The sequence below is a fragment of the Epinephelus lanceolatus genome, chromosome 3 (genome assembly GCF_041903045.1).
Source record: "Epinephelus lanceolatus isolate andai-2023 chromosome 3, ASM4190304v1, whole genome shotgun sequence".
NCBI lineage: Eukaryota > Metazoa > Chordata > Actinopteri > Perciformes > Serranidae > Epinephelus > Epinephelus lanceolatus.
In genome coordinates this window covers 35,920,865-35,940,363 of record NC_135736.1, presented here as the reverse complement: position 1 = coordinate 35,940,363, position 19,499 = coordinate 35,920,865, and the positions used below count along the sequence as shown (strand labels likewise).

The 19,499-nt window shown below is 41.1% G+C and overlaps 1 protein-coding gene across 1 annotated transcript; it reads right to left on the bottom strand.

Annotated features, from left to right (window-relative positions):
- Positions 1–1,233: 1,233 nt before the first annotated feature.
- Positions 1,234–16,346, bottom strand: LOC117255506 (phosphatidylinositol 5-phosphate 4-kinase type-2 beta). The gene is made up of 10 exons (XM_033624483.2): positions 15,733–16,346; positions 10,993–11,090; positions 9,126–9,222; positions 8,836–8,988; positions 8,231–8,377; positions 6,080–6,118; positions 5,440–5,553; positions 3,901–4,162; positions 3,585–3,688; positions 1,234–2,428 (listed from the first exon to the last, which is right to left on the bottom strand). Exons 1-10 carry the CDS (start codon positions 15,874–15,876, stop codon positions 2,348–2,350), a joined length of 1,239 nt encoding a protein of 412 aa, XP_033480374.1. The 5' UTR covers positions 15,877–16,346; the 3' UTR covers positions 1,234–2,347.
- Between the last annotated feature and the right edge of the window lie 3,153 nt (positions 16,347–19,499).

The window sequence follows — 19,499 nt, the reverse complement described above, 5'->3', positions numbered from 1 at the left end:
CGAGGGCTGCTGCTTTCAGGAGTGGTGGAAAGTTGAAAACTTCTTCGCTTAAATATGCTGTCTCCCAGGTATTTTCCATAGAGCGTATAAATTATAGATGTAGCTTCCATGACATAATCTATTGGTTTATGAATTGCAATTATAAAGCCGAGCACAGCATTTCTCCCATCGCCATCTTTGGAGCCAGAAGTAACCATACTTGGATGAGAGGGTGGAGCAGTGAAGGAGTGAGGGGTGGAGCTGACTCATAGACTGCTGTGACACCTCACAGACAGCCTGTCACTCAAGTGGCCTTTCCCTAAAATATGTGAAACTGGATCAATTGTGAACGCGTGAGTTATATAAAAATTGACCCACTTACAGTTGTCATGAATGTTGAAATAAGCTATAGAGACCGAAGCTGTTTTCTGTACCAGGCTGTAAATATGTTTATTTCTGCTGTAAAGTTGAGCATTTTAATATGGGTGTCTGTGGAGACTGGCTGTTTTGGAGCCAACCTCAAGTGGCCATTTGACGAACTGCAGTTTTTTGGCACTTCCTAGACTTTAGCCTCCAAGGTTGTGCTTGCTTTTCATATAATCTAATCTGGCTCTTATCCAAAAAAGCTTGGACACCCCTGCCTTAAGCAGACTCCCTGGTAGTCTGCAAAGTCCGCCGCCTGTGGACTGGATGAGTTCTGTGCAGTGATATGGTTGGCGGGTGTAGCTCAGTAGAAAGAAGATAGTTCCCACATTAAAATGCTCTCAAGGTCTGTGGATTATCTTGAGTAACTTGATCATGATTTTTGGAAAGAGACATTGCTGAGTTTGTCAAATATATTTTTTTTGGCACTTTGAGCACCACAAGCAGAGTGCCATCTAGTTCCATTATATTTGATAGAAGGCAGACATCTCTACAGTGGATATCTCCAACACTCAGCAACTCACACCAAAACAATATAAAATGATAAAGAACACTACAGGTAAGAGGGACAATATGTATTTTTGATTTGGGGGTGAACTGTCCCTTTAACGTAACATGGCACAAAATCCTTAGAATTGTGTAATGAGATGTTTTATGGTGATTTTTGACAGCATCTCACCGTCTTCCTTTGTAGACTGAGTCTGGCCAGTTGCCACAGAGATAGCTCAGCTGTTATCACATGACCCAAATAAAAACATTTTTGTGTACCAACTGTTTAACAAGCGTTTTAGGGACAGTCACTGACGAAATAAGCAAAGCCTAACAACAAAAACAAGATAAAACTCCCTTTAATATGCAATGAATCATTTTCAAGTAACCTTTTTTCTAATGTCTGTTGGTAACAAAACAATACTGTATACAAACACAAAATTGCTACATTAATGTAAACAAGATATAAAAATGATCCTTATGGTAATAAAACAAGTATTTGCTGCAGAATTCCCCTTTTTTATGTGAATTTTTTTTTCTTAGACCAACCTCCACCAAGCTCACGGTTAAAATTTCAAAAATATTCAAAAACAATATGGCAACGTAACATTCAAACACCAATTTTTTTTTTTTCAGTTTTTGTTGTTTTAGTCATAACACTCAGATGCTAAGTTCAGTGGTTTGATGTTTCAACTTACTGGTGAGTCTCATGTACACATCAGCCATGCATTTTTTGATATTGCATTCATTTACTTAATACACCATTATATATTAATGAGTTTATCCCGTCGTTCCAATTTGTCAGCAGTAGGTTTAATTCTTTTGTTGTTACTGAGAGAAAAGCCTGATGGTGACTGTCAAAGAGTTTGTCATGCAATCTGACCATTCAGCATCTGTGCAAGTTGTTTACATCTGTGTGTGCGTGTATGTGTGTGTGTGTGTGTGTGTGTGTGTGTCTAATAGAAATCATAGGAACAACAACGACATGAACAGAAACCAAAGAGACTGTACTAACGGACTGTTAACTGCTGAAGCTGACACACTTGTTCAAGGCATTAGTGAGACAGTTTCCGTGCTGGCGTGAGGAGTAACAAGGTGGCTGAGAAAGACTGGGAAGCAGAATTTTTTTTTAAAAGAACAGGGAGATTATCAGGACATAGTTCCGAATTCAGTGAGCGGTTTCACGAGTTTTCCTTGCAGTGGAGAAGGGAGCCGGGGAGGCGGCGGCGGCGGTGTGTTGAACTGTGTAACAGGCTCGGTGCATCCTTCCTCCACCAGACTGGAGCTGGCTGTGGGAGGATACTGGTAGTTTTTTTTTTTTTTTTTTTTAAATGGTAGTAGAGAGGCTGGGGGAGATGAACCTACACTGAGGTGGAGGAGAAGAGAAGTAAGTGCGTGGCATTTGACAGATCTATGACAGGAAGTGAGTGGCTGGACTGGGAGATGGGAGATGAGTCTATGATAAGATGTTGGACATGAACTCGTAGAATCGTTTGGAGTACTGCTCCGGGTTCACTGTCGAGATCTCGGCCCCCGCCTGAAAAACAAACAAACAGCAAGGCAGATAATTAGATAGATGGAGCAACACTCATGAAAAATCAATCCATTAATACCTTTGATTTCCATTATTTTTATATATTATATGGACTTAATGCACTTCCAGGGGTCCTATGACAGGCTGATAGTTGGTCAGCCTGCTGCAAGGCTCAGGGCACATGTAACTGACTGAAAGATAGTCCCTCCAGGATGTTGTGATCGCATCAGTTCAACCAAACCCTGTGAATTCTACGTTCTGACCTTGCAATTTTATGTAATGATTACAATTTATCTGAATATTTGACTATTTAAAATGGGTAAAATCTCATTTCATTGTACAGCTGCTGGCAGCATATTGATTCACTCAGCCCCTCCTTGTCTACTGCTGCGAGGGTGTGACCTCTGCTCCTGGTGACACGACTGTGTGTGTGTGTTAGCATCACACGACTAACATTACCCAGCATTTATTAACAGGTTTAACAACAGGGTGGAGACGTTTCAGTGTCGGTGTGAGACTGTTGGGACTGTTTAACAGCTTGGTGTGGGATGTTACCTGCTGCTGTTGTGTTAGCTTGTGTTAACATAGAGAGAGAGCAGGAGGAGAGTGCTCACAGAGACAATCCATCAGCGCTGCTTCGAATGACTGACTGCTTATTGCAACAGTAGTGACAGGCTTTCAATCTACGATAGTGTCGCAACTGTATTTTTAAGTTTCACTTACCCCCGCAATTTAATTGCCAAAAAAAAAAAAAAATGCATCGCAATTATTTTTTAGAAAGCTGCTGTGACATCAGAAATTTCAGGCTGCAACAATTCCAAAAAAACCCTGCAAACTCCTGAAGGGAGGTGGGAAAGGGGATGGACTATTGGTGAAACCTCCCACTGTCATCAAAAGTGCCATAATGAAATAAAAACAGACTTAAGAAAAGAGGAAGTTGAAAAAAAAATGAACTACAATAAACTATAAATATGAAAAAAGAATGATTGAACATTTCATCATATTACTGGATTGAGTTTAATAATGATTAAATGAATATGAAATTAACTTTAAATGTCTTATTAAATAATTAAAATGTTATATAAATAACATTTTGGGGCATTGCCCTTTTCACGTGTAGCCATAGACTGATGGATCATGATGTGATCTTGACACTCACCCCGTGTTTCACAGTTTTGGCAGCATGTGCAGCTTTTTTCTTAGCGTCATAGTGCGTGAGGATGTCGATGATAGCCATGAAGTAAACTTCCTTCTTCACAGCACCTAGCACAAAAGAAACACATCACGAGGTGTTAATGTCATCTGAAAATAAATCATAAATTTAAGGTAAATGTAAACTAAATAAATAAAAAAAAAATTATTTCTTATGCTTCTTATTTTCTTCTTCTTTGGCAGACATGTAGTTATCTAATCAGCTGCCAGTGCTTCATTTAAAACTACAGCTACGTCAGATGGATGTCAAAGACGACTCTCACTGTCCTGGCTCTTGATTGCGTAAACGTCCACAGAGGGGTCAAACTCCCCGGGGCCAAAGAATCCTCCACAGTTGAGAGGGTTTCCAGGGCTGTCGGGAGGCGTGCCGAAGGAGCCGGTGAGCACGCCTCCGCCCATCCCGTCGTTCTCGTACTCCTCCTCCTCTCCCACGCCCTCCACGTCCATCTCCTCCTGCTCTGCTCGCTCCACATCATGGATTCCCACCAGGAGACTGTAGTCCATGATCTTGAGGGTGGCCAGGAACTTACACACACATACAACACAGTATTTGAATACATGTGCCACATTGTTTGGAATTTCTCATTGTCACATCTGCACTTTGAACTCTTCCCTCGTAATGACAGGCATCAAATCAATCATTTAAGCTGCTTCAGATAAAGTATGCAGGGCTCAACTTTTAAAAGCGGTTGCCAGGCTGGCAATGAGGCATCAGCTTTTGGTTTCCAAAACTGAAGGTCATCTGCTATTTTGAGTCATTAAAGGGAACCACCACTTAAATTACAAGCTCCAATATTAAATTTCAATGGCCGAGGAAAGTTAAGTCAATATTTGTGAACACGAGCTACTCTCTCTCAAAGAAGAAACCCGAGAGGGAAGTCTAAAACTTGTGATGTCATAGAGTATAAAGTTTGGAGCTGCTCCACAGACAATGAATGGGAGTCAGATTTTTTTTATACCTGAATGAGATGTATTCTATTGTAGTGTTCTCCGCTCTGAAACATAAAAGTGTGCCCATATACTCAGAACGTTCCCCTGGGTGCTCTCAGTGTCATCCATAACATCATTCCCAATTCATTGTCTAAGGAGCAGCTTCAGACTGTCACTTGATGACATCACAAATTTCAGTTTTAGCACTCTAGTTTTTGGATTTATGATAGACTTGTGCACATTTACCAACAATATAAACATGTATGAATTTTGAAAATGGGCACAGCTCCCCTTTAATGTTTTGCCTATCATGGTTTTCCCTACATAGAAAGTTAAAAAAAATGGGCCTCAAAGCACATCTACTTTTTGTCTCTCACTGGAAAACTCAGGGTCTGGCCTCGGCCCCACCCAACACTTCTGCTTGTGCTCGGTTGAGCCAAGACAGAGCAGTATGCATCAGAATAGCTATGTAAAGGTCAAAGGAAACATCAGAGAGATTCAGCCATACATGTCTAAGCCGATCTTTGGCAGCCTACTGCAGCAGTGGTATGGCTACGGCAGCATTCTGTAGCTTCAACAGAATGCTCCGACGCTGTATGGTGAGTGATCTGCGTATTCACAGTGAAGGACGACATGGAAAAACCATAAATCCTGATGTGGCCATTGTCACTACAGCTGCATGGCCAGTGATGTGATATGTTGGACATCAGATTTAGGACCACATAAGAAAGTGGCTCAGACCTGACTGGACAAAAATCTGAATTTTGTGTCCACACTACTCCGAAAAGCATGAGAGCAAAAAAGTTAGATTTTGGCCACATTTGCTTGCAATGTGATGATAGCCTGGATGAAAAGCTGGATGTGTTTCTTACCTCTACGTCCCGTTTTAGCTTCTCCAAAAAGTACTTCTTGTTGTCATCTCCTATCTGCAACTTCTGGCCTTCATTCAGGAAGTCATTGTCTTTAAAGGTGGGGAGTTCTTTAGCCTGGAGTGAGGGAAAGTTATTCTGGTATTAAACAATCGCAGGAATGAAAAACCCTATACTTAAGTTTTCCTGAATTTTAATCCTCAGATTTGTTTGGTACTGAGGTCAAGGAGTCAAAACTGCATCAACTGTAGGATTTAGGTGCATGAATAGAGGCAAGATTTATACTTATAGAAGTGTAATACTATGGTCAATACACAGAGGTCGAATTCTGTGGTCCTTCAGTGATGTCTGGTCTCACAGAGAGAGAGTCTGAGAGAAAGTCCAGTTCCAACAACTCAGATAGAATAATGGTCTACAACACATACTAAAGAAAACAACTGAAGCAGAGTATTCCACGCCGATCACACAAGGCCAGCAGAAAAGGAACTACTCGACCACATCTGCTCAAGTACCAGAATACATCTGCTTATTTAAAACCTCCTTAATTTAGCTGTCTTTGAAAGTTTGCCTCTGGGGTGACCTAAGGGCGTTTATTTTTGTCTCATCATGTCAGCAGCCATCACCGCACGGAAATAAAACGTACCTTCTCCTTGTCGCTGGCTTCCCTTGAGACCGTCGAACCCTAAAAATGAGGGAAAATAAGAACAAAAATAGAATTAATTGAAAGCAGCTGAAGACACATCAGAGGCATTGTTAGCATATTACCGGCTTTAACTCAGACAGCTTCTTTTTAAACTGTCAATATTGACGAGGCGAGGTTGTGTTCTCCAGAGAATACTTGGCAGGAGTAGAAGCTTACGCTATGAAGGATTTTTTTTTTTTAAAGGAGAGAGTAAGGAGGCAGTTGGCTCACTGTGTTCACAACTACTGGAAACTGTGCGCTGTAATATTCAGCACAAACTCAGAATACTTTATTGATGAGTTGGGTTTCTCATCTCCTGCAAATTACCCAAGGACAGTATTAACATCTCCCTGCTTAAATTCACTGACATGCGCTTTTCAACATCTGGCCATAGAATATATCCTACTTGACTCAAAACCAGAGATATCTCAAAACCTGGTGCCTACATTACCCATAATGCAATCCAATCACAGACAGCTGGGTGGCATGCTTTTAAATGAATGCTATGAAATGGGGTCTCTTAAATTGCATCCACTTGCATCTTAGTCTCTCCTGCCAAGGATGCATGAAGAGATGCAAGGAAACCATGCGAGGAGAGAGGAAACAAGGAAATATGCTTTTAGAGAAACAACATGTCATCCCCTCTGTCGTGTTAAGCACTATCCTTTTCTGATGACAGTGGCAGCTGATCCAGTCGGCTTTATTAACAGCTGTAGAGACTTGATTGAGTTTATGTCTGCACACATGTATATGTATTTATACTCTACTGTATCGCGCTCAGGGGAACAGAATGCCTTCATTTATATGATTGATTCATTATTTGCATTTGTATTACTAATAGTCGGACAGTGAATTCATTATTTAATAACCTAGAATATAAACTAAGTGTCTTTTGAGCACTGGAAATTATTTATTAGGATAAATGTTTCAGGGAAATTTGAAATTCTGTAACGCTCAGGAATTATCAGCCTCACGTGGGACTGAATGGAAATGACGATAAATGATATAAGTGTTTCCTGCTGACAGACAGACTCTCTCTGACCATCACTGGATCCATAAACTAATAAAGGCTAATGGAGGATGAAAAGAAAAATCTTTCTTATACAGAAAATTGTCTGTGGTCCTTCTGTTGTTCACATCTACAATATACCCAGCTGTTTTTATTAACAAGATGGTGAATCAGAAAATAAAATATCAAACTTGGGAGTGATACACTTGACTTTAATCTCTCATCTGTCTTCACTCTGGTATGAAACTCCAGTATGATGAGTTGTATCATATCAGTCCATCAGCTGCAGTGTCCAATTAATACAATGCAAGGGCGTGTCGGCTGATAAAACACTTCTGTGACAGCTGCTCTTGCGTGTCCTCGCTCGTCGCTCCTCAGAGATCTCTTGATGCTCCTCAAAGTGCGGTGCAACACAACGGCTTCAAGTTCAAGTGAGGATTGAGGAGTGGGGAAATGACAAATAAGAGACTTGGGACATACCCACGGTCTTTGACCTCATGGGAGCTAAGGGGTGTGACACGTGTGCAGTGTAACTAAAGCTGCAGACAGTGTTGGGTGGTTACAGCAGACGGTGCTAGAAATAAAGGAATAGTGCCCGCTCAGGTGCTCTTTGAGTGCCCTCAGTCTCACAGGACTTTTTGAGTACATTTGAATGGATGACGGCTGACACTAAAACATTTTTATATTGTAGGCATTTGTTTATAGTCTTTTATTAAAGATAGCAGAATTGTAATTCTCACCCTTATCTTTATTTTTCATATGAATATATTGCCACTCAGGGCCGACTGCGGATGCCTCAGTAAAACCAATCAGTCATCCCCATGTTCTACAATAGTGCAATGGCTATTGAGCCTTGATTTTTCTGGTCTCCTCCCCCCTATTTCCCTTTAAAAAATATAACCTAGTAACGTGCACTCAGGGTACATTTTAACTGACCTACTTTTAATTTTACTAAGTAAATGTTTACATGAGTACCAATATTCTAGTACTTCTTCCACCTCTTGTGCTTGCACTATTCAGTTGTGTGTGCATGATTTATCCTGACAAATGTTTGTGGGCGGTTGACACATGTTGTTGTAGTGTAGTGAACCAACATGTTTTACCTTCAGGTCATATTTGCGGTGAACAGTGAGGCGATGGCTGAATACATTCCGGGTCACCACCATGTACGTCTCCACACCGTCCACTGTTAGCCTGTACATGCCCAGGAACTGAGGGAGCAGCGTGTTGCCATGACACTCCACGATAAACTGGAGACAATCAGGGATGGAAAGCACGGAGTGTAACAGAAAGTGTGGGAGTAGGGAATCAAATATACAGTATGAAAACTGATTAAAACTGGACACAGCACGACTCTACAGCCATATCATTTCAACAGTTCTGCATCATTTACAGGCACCAGTGGCTTCAGATTCAGATGGAGGAGGCAGATCTTAATCTCACGGACTGGTGCTCCTAAATTTCTTTCCTATATTCCATTTATATAAACAGGGAATACAGATTAAATACTGTAGGAAAGCACCAATACTTTTACCCAACATTTTACCACATACAGTTAACGAATGCCAGTTAATGGGTGTCAAGCTATCGAAACCAAAATTCACCTAAACTGACATCCCTAATACAGATATCGAAGTACTGGATCAAAAGTGATTCTGCCAGCTGTCTGTCTCTGTATGTCCCGTGTGGGGGTACGCAGGGCTTCTACCTGATGATATTTCTTTAGGATGTTGTGCATCTCTGCAATGTCCTCACTGGACACTGTTTTAATTACAAAACGGTGGTCGTAGCTGGACAGGAAGCGGTTGCCAAAGCGACCTTGGGAGTCGCTGTTGAGTGGGGCGCTCCTTGTCAGAGAGTTCTGCCAAAAAAAGACACACACTTACAGTCTTTCTTCAAAGTAGACATTTTAAACTTCTGAAGAACTCTTTCATGTCAAAATAATTTCCATGTCATTAATCAAAGTTTGTTTGTTTCCTCTAACCATGGGTGACTCACCTGGTAGTCCTGGTCATCGATGCAGAACCTCTCCCTCAGGTTTCTGAACACCATGGGACAGTATTCTTTGAACTTAAAGCGACTAGGCAGGTTTTCTCTGACAGAGAAGAGATGGAGAGACACACAGAGAGTCAGTGCAACCAGCAGGAGCTCAGGAGGCTCATTACTGGAAATGAGGGAGAAGTCTGACTGATGTTGTTTGCTTGCTGATTTTTACATTTATTCCTGCTGTTGCTTGAATCCTGAACAGACAATAATACAGTTCAGAGTTGACATTTACATCTTTGCGCTCCTTTTCCTGTTAACTAGAGGTCGACCAAGAGTGGATTTTTAAGACCAATATAATAACAATATTTTGGAGCTGGAAAAAGCCAGTAGCTGATTCAGAAATGAACAGTCGTTGACTTTATTAGAAAATAACTGTTAAACTGAACATCTGAGTTAAAGTAATAAATACCTAAATACATAAATCTGGATTACTGAATATCAAACTCCAAGTCATTCATAAATAGTGAAAGATTTCAAAACAAGACTTCTCCTTTAGCGAGACTTGGACACAAACAAATCAAATCAACCAAAAGGCACAAAAAAAACTTTTAATTTCTCTGTGGGGTCCTTTACGTGATGTTGTAAGCCACTTAAAGTAACAGTCTGAGCCTGTCAGTGGAGAAGAACGCACTTTTAATGGACACAAATTGATGGGGTGTACCTGCGGCCTGTTTCACAGCTGCCAGCTACAGAACTCAGTCTAAATTCTGAACCAGTTTCAGAAATTGTTGTTCTGACAAGTTACTTTGACACAAAACTACGGGAAAGTAGGGTCCAGTTTGAAAAATACCAGAGTTTCGTTTAAGGGCACATTCACACCAGGATAGTCTGGGGGACTCGGTTTGATTGGGCAGGGAATGCCAAAAAATGTCACACCTTCGTTTGGTTTGGTTCACTTTCACACTGCACTTTTTAAACCACCTGGGCAAAATCACACAGTTTCAACAGCTGCTTGTTTGTGGGCGGTGTTGCCCGAAACGACTACTGACCAGGAAGGAAAAAAAGCACGAGGAAGAAGAAAACTTGGCTCAACGATTGGCCAGGACCAAAAATGGAAATCCATCCCCTTCAGCCAGCTTGGTCGCCGCAAAAACAATGGAGAAACACCAAATTTATGCATTTATGCACCTCCTCACTACGTCTGCCCATGAGACATTTTCCAACTTCTTCTTTTTTTTTTTTTTACCTCTGCTTCTCCCACTTCCTGCTGTTGGCTTTGTTGTTTTTCTACCCAAAACGCACTGCGCTCTACGCCACTTCCTCTTTTTGGTTTGCTGGATACTCCGTTTGCATTTCCCACTGTAAGCGAACCGCACCAGGGTTCACTTGCAAGTGAACCGAGACCCCCAGTTTTCAAGTGGACCAGGGTTTGCTTGTTTGGTCCACACCAGACTTCGAATGAGCGTTCACACCACTCCAAACGAACCAAACTATCCGTGGAAGGGGACCAGGGTTAATTTAAAGTGGACCAAATAGCGCCAGTGTGAATGCGTCCTAAGTCATTGTCACAATATGGATGGTGACATTCATTCTGAACACGACACATATCAAGCCATTCAGAGAAGGTGAATTCTTATTGTTATGGGATGTGATGAATTCAAAGATTTGTTAAAGGCACAATCTGTCATTTTTGACCCCATCAGCCGATATGTGACTGAATATATCTGTAATTTGGGCATTTGAGCAACGACAGAAAGCCATCACTTTACAAAACTATCTGTCAGTCATTTTGACCCTTTGACCTTTTTGTTTACACATGGACAACAGATTGTGGCCTTAACAGACTGCACTGACAGTACATAAGCTGTGATGTACCTACTTGTTAAATAGGTGGTTGTCCACTTTGATCTTACTGTAGGCTTTAAAGTCATCTGGCATCAGCATTACTGGTACAGGCACATTACTTAACTCGTTAATCTGAGGGAGAGAAGTGAGAACGAGAGATCAGAAAAGAGCCTGATGGCGAGAAGAAAAAGCTGATAGGCAAACTAACAGACTGTGTTATTTCAATGATACAAGAAATCAAAGCAGCAATATGCAATTTCAATAACAGTTTGAAATTATGATTTAAACAGACTCCTACACAATGTACTCAACTGTTGTGCAACAGTTCCAGTCGTGCAAATCAAGATGTGCTTTAAACATTTTATCATTAACATGAAACTGAGAAATATGTGTACAGACATGTTATTTTGGCCTCAAGTACTGCACATGCTGATCAGTAAAACAGCTGTAACACGCTTCACTATCCAAAAACAATATGCATCATCAGTTTCATGTGACCCCAAACACGTTCTGCCAAAACTCTGTGAGTGTTTACCAGCAGCAATCATTAACTCTGGGACCAAAGAGCAGGCTGACAATTTTTCTTGTTACTGCTGCTAAACCCCCTGAGTCCAATCTTATCTGCTGACACACATCCAGGGCAAAAGCTCACACTGGTGGACTTCAGAAAACTCCTTGCAGATTATCAAGTAAACAGCCATGCAAGGGAAACTGGGGGGAAAGACCGCAGAGATAACACTACCCCAGGGAGAAAGTTGAGTGCAACAGCATTTAAAGGAATACTTCAACCACAAAACGACCAATTGTACATCAGTTACTCGCCCCGTGTTACCTTGAATTCATGAAAAAAACTCTATGTTTCGCGCATGCCTCCACTGTGAGCGGAGAATCCAAAAAAAAAAGCAATAATTCTTAATGAGTTGAAGTAACCAAGGTCTGCATTTAAGAACAGAAAAACTGTGTCAAAACATCTGTTTACAAACTCTCACACAGCTCCTGCAGTGTTATCCAAGTCTCATTTATCCAGGCGTATGCTCAGCACTTCCTAAACACGTGCATTTTCACTAAAACCTTACAATTTTAAACAGGTCAGTACAAACAGACTCACGCACAGAGGATAAGGGTGCGTTACTCTTAGGTGAGAGTGTTTTATATGTCACATTTTAAATGCTTTTGGGAAGTACTGAGCATACAATTGGATAAATAAGACTTGGATTATACTGCAGGAGTTGTGTGAGTGTTTGTAAATGGATATTTTGATATAGTTTTGCTGTTGTTAAATGTGGTCCCCCAATCATGAAGATTGCTTGCCTTTTTTGGATTTTTCGTTCACCATAGAGGCATGAGAAAAACATTTTCTTCACAAATTCAGGGTAACAGACGGTGACTAACTGATATAAAAACGCTCTTTTTGTGGGTGAAGTATTTTTTAAGGAACAATGAAGTACTAAGAAATGGAAGAACTAAAAGGGTGGCCAGGGGGCAGTACACAGTCCTGGCAGTGCTGTAATTTACTGCACGTTTTTTTCATTTTGAAAGTCAACTCAAACTCCTGATGGTGCATTAAAGTTAATTCAATGAAAATGTGCTGCTCCAGTGCAACAGCTGCTTGGCACAATATTTATTAAGCACAAACACCCATATGAGTTCATAAACAGCCTACCTGACTTAAATATGATATGTGTCCAGGCTTTTACTTCCATATTTATAATATAAATAACAACAAAAATCTTATTTATGTAAAGAAACACTTAAAATGGTTGTTGTTTATACATTAGGAGTACATAAAGTTTTCAAAAAAGAAAAAGACGGGTCTGGTAGCCTCCTAGTGGAAGCCTGTTAAAGCTAAAGTTGGTAACTTAGCTATGGTAGTACATGAGAGTGATGATCTGTGAAAAAATAATGTCCCTCCTTCTTATAGTGCTTCTAATGGCATTTGCTAAAATCCACTGTGGCTGAACGAAAACAACAAATCAGAGCTGAGGAGTCTCTAACAAAGCTGTCAATCATGTCAGTCACAGCTCGTGAACTACTGTCAAACTAGGCTACACTGATCAAACATGAATCAGGATTGTATTACTGCATTGCCTATTTCTCACCTCAAAAGACACATAACGAAAAAGTTTGCTCCAGTCGGCGCTTCGTTTTGGCTCAAATGTTTTCCACATGGCAGCCAGGTCACAAACTTTCTCATTTTACAGCTAAACAGTACACTAAAATATGTTTCTGGAAACACCTGAGGCCAGAAATATGATGGTTCAGTGATTCATTTTTGATCAGCGCCGCCTTGTTTGACTGCAGTTCATAAGCAGTGATTGAAAAGACTAACAGCTGTGTCACTGACTGCTCAGCGCCGATTCATGTTTTTGTTCACACGTGATGAATTCTTGCAAATTCCATTCGAGCTATGATGAGGAGGAGGAACATGATTTTTTTCATAGATTATCTGCCTCGTGTACTACTGTGTGGACAGTTTCAACCAATGTGACAAAGTTATTTCTTATAAAAAAACGAAACAACTGTAGCTTTAGTTGCATGAACTCAGATGCGCGTAGTGAATTTAACGAATCAAAAAGCGACATTTGACTTTAAAAAGTATGAAAACGTGGAGTTATTGAGTTTTTAAGATAAAGTTTATATATGAACACGCAGTTGCCTCTATAAATATCAGACTCTATTATCATTAAAGTGTTAGTTAATAATGCTGAATGGGCTCAGTGAAAGGCCAGTGCAGTAAAATACAAACACTCCCTCAACTTGAAGCTCTGATAAACCTATGTGGGCAATTATCTGCTGACATGACTATACAAAAAGAATTCAAAGGATTAAACAGCATCAAACAGGTTGTGTAGTACATCATCTAAACACTATCTGACACTGTGTGGAAGTGAAGTCGTCCGGCATCACAGGTAGGGCACGATTAAAAATGCATACAACTCCTGACTGGAAGGACTTTGAAGAGAAGTCCGTTTGATGTCTTGAATTGGCTTCCCACCCACACCTCCAATCCAGGCCTGTGTGCTGCACCCACACGCCCACTGCCAAAGTTCACCCACTGAATACTGGATGTGCTGTAGTGATAACCATATCATTAGCTGCTTCCTTAATTCCTTGGTTGTATGCATTACATGGTAATTTCATTTAACAGGCTAGCTATGGTTTGGGCTTCTTACATGTTGCAGAAATCAGCGTCAGACACACAAACGCTTTGCCACTGTCACAAACAAATGTGCTGCTGTCACTACCTGCTCTTTTGGCAGGTACCCACATTTGAGTTATTACGAATTACTGACAACATTTATGTTTGGATGATGAGTCGGTTTACCAACCAGTACTGCAGGGTGTCTACAGATATCAGACACTCGATGTAAAAGCTTTTCAAGAGCAGTCAATCTTTTCTTATTTAAGCATTGCAGGTAAGTATGAGGGTTATATGTGGTGCCATGCAGAGGTAGGTTTTCTTTGGGAATATGGTACTTGGTGTGTGTTAGGTTAATCTACATTTTGGCATGTATTGCCAGTAAATTTTGATAATATTAGGTCCAGCTGAAGGTTTAAAGATTTGTAAGAGTTTAACTCATTTTGACAAAAAGACATTAAAAGATTTTTTTTGTGGATATTAAGACCTTGTGAATTCAAATGTAAGACTAATGACTTTTAAGATCTAATATTAATCACATCTAAGACATGTTAAGACTTTTTGCAGACACCCTCTACTGCCATACGATCCCAACAGTGCCAATCGGAAAGCACTGAACTTTAACTGACGGAGCCAAAAATAAAGGATGTGAAAACAAAATTACACCTGACTGTGGCAATGAGCTCACAATGCAGATGGCAGAAGCTCTCAGTGAAAACAGGTCAGAAAGTTTCTACCCTGGGTCATTGTTCTCACACCTGAGAAGCTGCTTTTCAAGTACCAATCAAACTGTGTCATAGTGGGTGTGTGGCCAAGCAGGTACTGGGTGTATTGCACACTTGGCAAGAGCAAGCTGCTGGTGCAAACCCACTCCATCCATCACTGGAGTCGAATCTGCCCCTCACTACGCTTTTCATAGCCCTAGGCAGCCTCAGCCAAAAGTGAATGTGATATATTTCTCTGCTCTATTTATAGGGAAATGATGTGATGGAATAAACTGCAGCACTTGGATGCAGCCACCGGGCACAGGAGCTGCAAATGCAAGCTCAGATCAGGTTTATTTAAACAATAGGCAGCAGGCTGCTGTCTGCAGCTGTGTGGCTGGAAATCTGTGTAACCTGCTGCTCCGGCTGCCTGTCACACCCCTCCCACTCCTCGCCTGCACTACAGCAGCCGCAGCTCACGACTTGGCTCCAAAACAGTACACCATCCATGATTTATGATGGCACACTGGTAACGCTGTGCTATGGGTGAAAATGCACAAACTGCCGCGGACATGCTGGTTTTTAATAACCGTTTCTCAGTTGCAGAGAGTTTAGCACACACACTTCAATCCCTGCAAAACGCACGCTTCAGGCACAGCAAGAAGAAGCTAGCTATCAAAGCATCAGCGGTTAGCTACAAACTGTACGGAGCAGCTCAGCAGAGAGTCAGCCAACAGATTTACGTTTAGCACACTACTAAACACTTGGCAAATATCCATGAAACAGACAAATTATAAGGCCGACTGGGAGCATCAAAGCTGGCTTGACAGATGAGGGCAGCTGGCTAACGTGTTAGCATGATAGCTAAATCAAAACAGCAGCATAAACAAACCGCTTAGCAGCCACAGCGAGACGTTTGAGATGTACTCACCGTATGGTTGACCCCCCACATTAAAACGCTGAGGATGGGCTCACTTGCACGGAATAATTTCACTTTCTGTCCTATAAAATGCTTCTTTTTCGTCTTGGTTTTGCTAGCGCTGACAGGCGCTGCACTGGTGCAGTTGGATGACATGTCTCAGGCTGGGAATTCAGGGTACGCAAGACGGCACTCACTGTCGCTCACTGCCCCCACACACAACAACAAAAAAATCGTAAAGTTAAGAGCGTTTAAAAAATCTATAAGTGCATCGTGGTCGTCGTCCAACTCGCAGGGAGTCTCTGGGTAAGGTAACTGTCTTGTTGGGAGTCAGCGGTGGAGCATTTTGCGCCGTCACCACCCTTCCTCCTCCCGAGCAGGCCGCGGTGGAGTCCAGAGAGCAGCTAGCCGGCCATCAGGCAACAGCGCAACCTCTCTGTGGGAAAAAAGCCACCTGGGGAGGTGAACACGGGCCGGACAGCTCCTCTCCTTTCCCTTTAAAGTCTGTAACACAAGTCTGCTGTGCTGCTGTTTTATTTGTCGATGAGTAATCCCATCATGATGCGCCTCAGATTGTTGTCAGTCACCAACCAGCGCTGCGTTCGGGGTCTCCTCAAGATGGCGTCTGGGCTGCACTTCACAGTCAACAGTGCCCCCAGCAGGCCGCCGGGAGAACTGCAGGGGTTCCCACACCTTACCTTGGCCCAGCAGCTGGATTACACACACAGGACAAGGACTGAGAGGCTGTAGCAGCTGTATTCATTCATCACACTTAATATAATAAGTATAACCAATATTAACAAAATCAGCACATGTATTAGGCTAAGTAATAACTGAAAAGCCTCAGGCAGAAGCAAAAGCATATATCTATATGCCTGTCCTCAGAGGTGTGGACTTGAGTTAAAAAACTTGGTATGGAGTCAGACTCAAGTTACAAATTTGATGACTTTAGACTCAACTTGACAAAATCAAAAATGACTTGAACTACAATACCAATGACTCGTGTCTTCACTTGGACTTGAGCCTTTTGCTTGACAATACTTTAAACCTTGTCCTACACCCAAAAAGTATGTTCAGTTACATATTTTTTCTATATTTATATATATTCATATTCATACCAAAAAATGTTTTCCTGTTGTGGTGTTTCTGCTATGTTGTTGATCAGGGCTTTTTGATCTTCATATTGGAGCTGTGTATGTGAGCTGGCCAAACATTAGTTGTTTGCCCTGAGATCTACCTGTAGCCTGACTTGGTTGCTGGTTTTGAATGGATTGTTTTTAACATACTGTTCAATTTATATAGTTATACAGTTATTGATGACAATGGTCATATTTGATGGTGGGAGGTGCCTTCTATTAGGCCAAATGAACACAGATTGTGGGATTGATTGTGTCATCAGCTCATGGCCTCCGGTTGGCCTCAACTCAGAAGGCGTTATCTATTTTATTCTTTTACTGAACACGATGAAAGTCTGACAACTGAAACATTGCTTTTCTAATAAAGTTTATTGCAGGATTTCTTGTTCCTTCCCTATGTACATTTTCCTCCTGTGCACCTGTCTACAGGTTTTTGAAGGTGTGCATGAGCCTCTAAACTCTAGTTTTAAGACTCATATTGACAAAATCAACAGTCTTGGACATTAATACCAATGACTCATGACTTCACTTGGACTAAAAGCCTTTTGACTTGAATATACATGAAATGCTCCCCTAAGGCTAAAGATTAAAAAGTGCGTTATTTAAAAGAATAATGAAGTAATTTGTTAGATCCAATTTGTTTGAACCACTCCAACAGCATCCATTTAAGTTGCAGGACAGAGCCATGAAGAACTAATGTTGCATTACTGAGCACCAGGTGGAAAAAATAATAACTAAAATAATTTGTTCAGTCATATCTAAGTCAATTACCAACATAATTATTATAATAAAAACTTTATGTATATAGCACTTTATTTAACAAGGGTAACAATGTGCTTTTTAGAAGAAAACAAAACAGCAGATTTTTTTTAAACAGAAATCAAACAACAATGAAATAAAATGCAAACATTGCAGTGATTAGAAAAATTATCACATGAAAGTGTAATTGCTGTTTAAAAGCCTTGTACACACCATTAGGAATACATTTCTTGTGGGGAACTGCTGTCTTTAAATGTATGGAGTCCCCCCATGTTTTTCAGATATCCAGACTCACTAGAAAAAAACTGCAGCTTTTACCTCAGTAGCCTCAGTGGTAGGTGAGGCTCTGGCTGTACCAGCTGTTGCACTGAAATCTGTGACCTTACAGACTCTGTGTCACTAGAGTTTTAAAGACTTGGAGGGAACAGGTGAGGTGTGAGTGCTTTAAGGACAAGTCTGAGCACTACTGAGCTCCTGTTAGTCCTATTAACAATCTGATCCTATCTATAGCATTTATAAAAGGTCATACATCTAAGCTATTATTATTATTATAGCTTCTACCACCACTATGATCTATGATAATAGATCACAATATGATGTCACCTTGGTTCATCTAATGTCAATCAGATTATGTTTTTTTCGGGTAAAAGATCTGGGACCCACACACAATGTGATTCCCCATGGCAACCCACCACAGGTGCTGGTCTGACAACAGGTTACTGTCCATCAGCCACTGCATAACAACAATATTGTGCAGGATTACACCAATTTTGAATGGTTGGATGATATTAAGACATTTTCAAAATAAAACTCAACCAGGTGATATGATCAGTGACACTGTTTGTTAGACAAAACAACACTGTTAGGTACAAACCTTCTCACATGATCGTAAATGAGGGTAATACTAGATTCTTTTAAAAGGAAACACTGACAGTAAGTTTTAAGTCTGATTGGTCTCCTATTCTTCACTCACTGGATATTTACAGCTGTGGTGTGAAAGGCGGGGGAGAGAGGGTGAATGACATGCAGCAAAGGGCCAGGTTTGGAATCAAACCCACAGCTGCTGGAGCAAGGACATGGCCTTTGCACATGGGGTTCCTGCTCTACCAGGTAAGCTGATTGGCGCCCCAGTAATGAGGCTTTCTGAGGGTCGGAACAGTGGCATCATCCCCGACAGAAACACAGCAACAGGTCGTTAAAAACTCCCACATGTGGAGGCTAAAAAGCCGCTGGAAATAAAATGATGACTTGCTGTAAAACAACCAGTTTTGCTGTTTGTTGGCTTTGAACAGGGGTCTGCAGTGGCAGGCATCAAACCATATATACATCTTGTGAGCCCCCCAGCTTTATGGACATGAGACGTTAAATTGCTGGAGTGCACTTTAAAAACACAAGCAACATAAATGTAGTACTACAATACAAGATGCATTCAGTTGTAATAATTTAACTGTAAAAGTTTTCAGTTGTTGTTGTTGTTGTTATTTTGGGAGACCACGTGTTCGATTGCACCAAACCAAAAGAATAAGAGATGAGATAAGATGATCTGTTATTGGTCCCACAGCGGGAAAATTTGCATTGTTACAGCAGCAAAATGGATTGTGCAAAACAAGAAGCATCAGTAGACACAAAGCAATATAATAAGCAAACAGCATAAAACAGGAAAATAAAATAAATAGGCTGAATGGCTGATTTCCCATTGTCACACATAGGAAATATAAATGACTGATGATTGTTGATATGTGGACTACTGAGAGGAGTGTTGGTTGTAAAGTCTGACAGCAGCAGGAAGGAAGGACCTGCGGTGTCTCTCCATGGGAGAAGCAGGCCGTCACTGAGGGAGCTGTCCAGTGCTGTCAGTGTCCTACATGGGGCAGGACATGTTCT

Coding starts and splice junctions, on each gene's coding strand:
- LOC117255506 (XM_033624483.2), bottom strand. CDS start 15,876: ATGTCATCCAACTGCACCAGTGCAGCGCCTGTCAGCGCTAGCAAAACC. Junction 5,554..6,079: donor AAGCCAGCGACAAGGAGAAG/GTACGTTTTATT, acceptor CCCTCACTCCAG/GCTAAAGAACTCCCCACCTT. Junction 4,163..5,439: donor AGCTAAAACGGGACGTAGAG/GTAAGAAACACA, acceptor TGTGTGTGTAAG/TTCCTGGCCACCCTCAAGAT.